Source organism: Poecile atricapillus, chromosome 4, assembly GCF_030490865.1.
Source record: "Poecile atricapillus isolate bPoeAtr1 chromosome 4, bPoeAtr1.hap1, whole genome shotgun sequence".
In the NCBI taxonomy this organism is placed as follows: Eukaryota; Metazoa; Chordata; class Aves; order Passeriformes; family Paridae; genus Poecile; species Poecile atricapillus.
Window position 1 is genome coordinate 3,211,744 of NC_081252.1, and position 3,033 is coordinate 3,214,776.

The 3,033-nt window shown below is 57.1% G+C and overlaps 1 protein-coding gene across 1 annotated transcript; it reads right to left on the reverse strand.

Annotated features, from left to right (window-relative positions):
- LOC131579248 (16 kDa beta-galactoside-binding lectin) lies at positions 1–2,826 on the reverse strand. Its single transcript, XM_058838895.1, has 4 exons — positions 2,680–2,826; positions 966–1,045; positions 664–835; positions 1–212 (listed from the first exon to the last, which is right to left on the reverse strand). Exons 1-4 carry the CDS (start codon positions 2,686–2,688, stop codon positions 69–71), a joined length of 405 nt encoding a protein of 134 aa, XP_058694878.1. The 5' UTR covers positions 2,689–2,826; the 3' UTR covers positions 1–68.
- Positions 2,827–3,033: the final 207 nt, after the last annotated feature.

The window sequence follows — 3,033 nt, forward strand, 5'->3', positions numbered from 1 at the left end:
GCCATTGCAAGTTTCGCTTTATTTCGCTACACAGGGGGCAGAAAACAAAACAAACCAAGTTATAGCTGTTAGCTGAACTTAATGGCTTTGACTTTGAAGTCACCCTCCACAGCCAGGTATTCGATTTTCTCCATGCCCAGACGATTTGGGAACTTGAACTCCGCCTCAGGCAGCTTCACCGTGGCCTCGGTTTCATCGAAGGAGATGCATATCTGTAGAGAGAAGTGAGAGGGAAGGAAGGAAGGAATGAAGGCTGCCACATCACAGCTCCCAGGCTTTCCTCACTCCCCACCACCTCCAGTCTGGGGCAGAATAGGCGAGCTGGCCGCCGCTGCCAAGGCCATGCTCAGCAGCTCCGCCTCCTCCCCGCCCAGCAGAGACATAGAAGGCAGGGAGGAAGCTTCTGCATCCGTGGGATGTGGCAGAGCCAGTCCGAGTGTCACCTCAGTGCTGATCCTGCTCCGAGGTGCACGGCTTCCAACTGGAGCCCAGAGTGCGAGCTGCTGGGCACGGACCCGGGCAGCACAGCTCTAGACTCTTCCTTGGCTTCAGCTGCCCAACTCTTGCCCTGTGGCTCATTCCCCTTTCCATGCTCCTTCTGCACCGCAAAGGCACAGGGCAGCATTAAAAAGCTTGGCCTTGGACACGCTCCTGGGGCCTCACCTCAATCTTGTCACCATGCTGGAAGGGGAAGTCAGCCTTCCTGTCCTCCTCCCCCCACATGCCATCCTCCTTGGAATTGCACACGATGGTGTTGATGTCCCCATGACAGTCAAAGCGAGGGTTGAAATGCAGCATGAGGGTGTTGCTGTCCTTCCCGACGTTCACAGCAAACCTGGGGAAACGCAGCCGGTGCACAGAGGGTGCCAGTGCAGCGGCTCCAGCCGCCAGGGCTCACAAGCCGAACACGGCAGGAGCTCTGGCTTCCCCCAGTGCCCCATCAATCCATTCTCCACCTCACTCACCCTTTGGCATCAGACTGGATCTTCCCTTTGACCTTGATGCACTCACCAGGCTCAACATCCAGCTGAGTAACAACCAGTCCCTGCAGGGCCAAACCACAGGAGTCAGTCTATCCCAAGGCAGGACTTGAAATTCTCCTTGGGCCAGGGCACAAAGCAGCTCTGGCAGACCCAAACGTGAGTTTTGTGCTAGAGGAAGGGTTGAAGTCAGGCCACCTGCCTGTCCCAGCAGCCACGGGGGTCTCCCACTGCCCTAAGCAGCATCAGGTGACAAGGAGGTGTCACCTCAAGGTGGGTTGGCCCTGGCTGGATGCCAGGTACCCACCAAAGCCACTCTATCCCAACTGGATGGGGGCAGAAAATACAACAAAAGGCTCCTGAGTTGAAACAAAGACAGGAAGAGGTCACTCACTGATTACTGTCACAGGCAAAACAGAGTCAACCTGGGGAAATTAACTGAATTCATTACCAATTAAAATCAGAGCAGGATAATGAGAAGTAAAATAGGCCTTAGAAATGCCTTCCCTCCCACTCCTTCCTGGGCTCTACCTCTTCCTCTTCAGTGGCGCAGGGAGGCAGGAAAAGGGGGCTTACAGTCAGCTCAGCACAGGGTGTTTCTGCCACTGCTCAAGGAGAGGAGTTTTCCCCTGCTCAGTGTGGGTCCCTCCCACTGTCCCCTCCAGCGTGAGTCCTCCATTGTGAGCTGCAGCTCTTCACCACCTGCTCCATCACGGCTCCCTTTCCACGGGCTCACAGCCTTCTCCGGGCATCCCCCTGGGCTGCACAAGTGGATTTCTGCCTGCCTGTTGACATCCACGGGCTGCCTCACCATGGCCTTCACTACAGGCTGCAGGGTGTTATCACAGAGGCACTCCTACCGTGGCTCAAGGGCTCAGCCTTGGCCAGCACTGCATCCATCCTGGAGCCTGCTGGCCTTGGCTCTGCCCGACCTGGGGGAAGCTTCTGGCAGCTTCCCACAGAAGCCACCCTGGTAGCCCCCGCAGTTACCCAAAGCTGGTCGCACAAGCCCCGTGCAGGAGGTGATTCACCAGCTGTGTAGTGAGCTATTAACCATAGGCAGGCTCAGGGAGGGAGGCAAATTGCAAATTTTCAAAATTGCCCCCAGCCCCCTGACGCTGTCCTTGCCCTGATGGCTGCTCGCAGCTCTGCCCACACACAGCCTGCTGAGGTCAGGGTTCCTCGAGTCACTCAAGTGCTTATCCCCACGGCACTAACTCTGCCTCCCGGCTCTGGAACGCAGCCGCTGCGCCCGGGGGGTCTTTCGAGGAAAGGGAAGCTGCGGGAGCAGGGCTGGCTTAGAATGCACTGCCAGCCCGCTTTCCCCTCCTGTTGCATTGAGAGTTAACCCAGTCCCGCACCCAAAAGGCGTTTTTCCAGAAGGAAAATACAGATTAAGGGGGGAAAAAAGTATGAAGAGTCTGGAAACCGCAGGGCTGTAAATGGACCCAAACCATTAGAGTACTCGAGAATATAAACATTCCTCAGCTTCCCCACTCAGGTAACACGCTAGAGAAGAGAAGAAATACGGCTGGTCAGCCCTAACTATTCCTCCCACAGCCATACATCAGCCTCGCATTTCCCCTCCGCTAATCCTCTTCTCCTCCTACCCCTGGCACCACGCCCAAAACCCACAGGCAGCCCAGCCGCAGTCCCAGTGCTGCTGGGCACTGCACCCCGGCTCGCAGGCGGCACTCACTTTCTCCATGCTGCCGAGAGCAGCCCCGAGCCCCTTCTCCAGCACGGAGTGACGCAGCGCCGAGCTCCGGCAGCTGAACTCAGCCGGGCAGGAGCATCACATGATCCGGGGGAAGCGGGGGAAAGAAGGGATTGATCAATCGCAGCTGTTGGGGCCGGAGCTTCCCGGCCATTTACAGGGGCAGCGGGAGGCCTCTGTGGATTAATGTTCTGTGCGGGCAGTTTCTGTATGATTTTCAGAACCGGTGATTGTTTGCTTCTGCGTGATCTTAGAAATCCTTGCTGTGAGCTCTCCTAGCTGCTCTGCAGCGTCTGTTGGCTCCGATCCCGGGAGCCGGAGAGCTGCTCTGTGCCA

Excerpts from the sequence above, each read along its gene's own strand:
- LOC131579248 (XM_058838895.1), bottom strand. Across the intron at positions 836-965 it reads ATCCAGTCTGATGCCAAAGG|GTTTGCTGTGAACGTCGGGA; the intron begins GTGAGTGAGGTG and ends GCGTTTCCCCAG. Across the intron at positions 213-663 it reads AGCATGGTGACAAGATTGAG|ATATGCATCTCCTTCGATGA; the intron begins GTGAGGCCCCAG and ends TTCTCTCTACAG.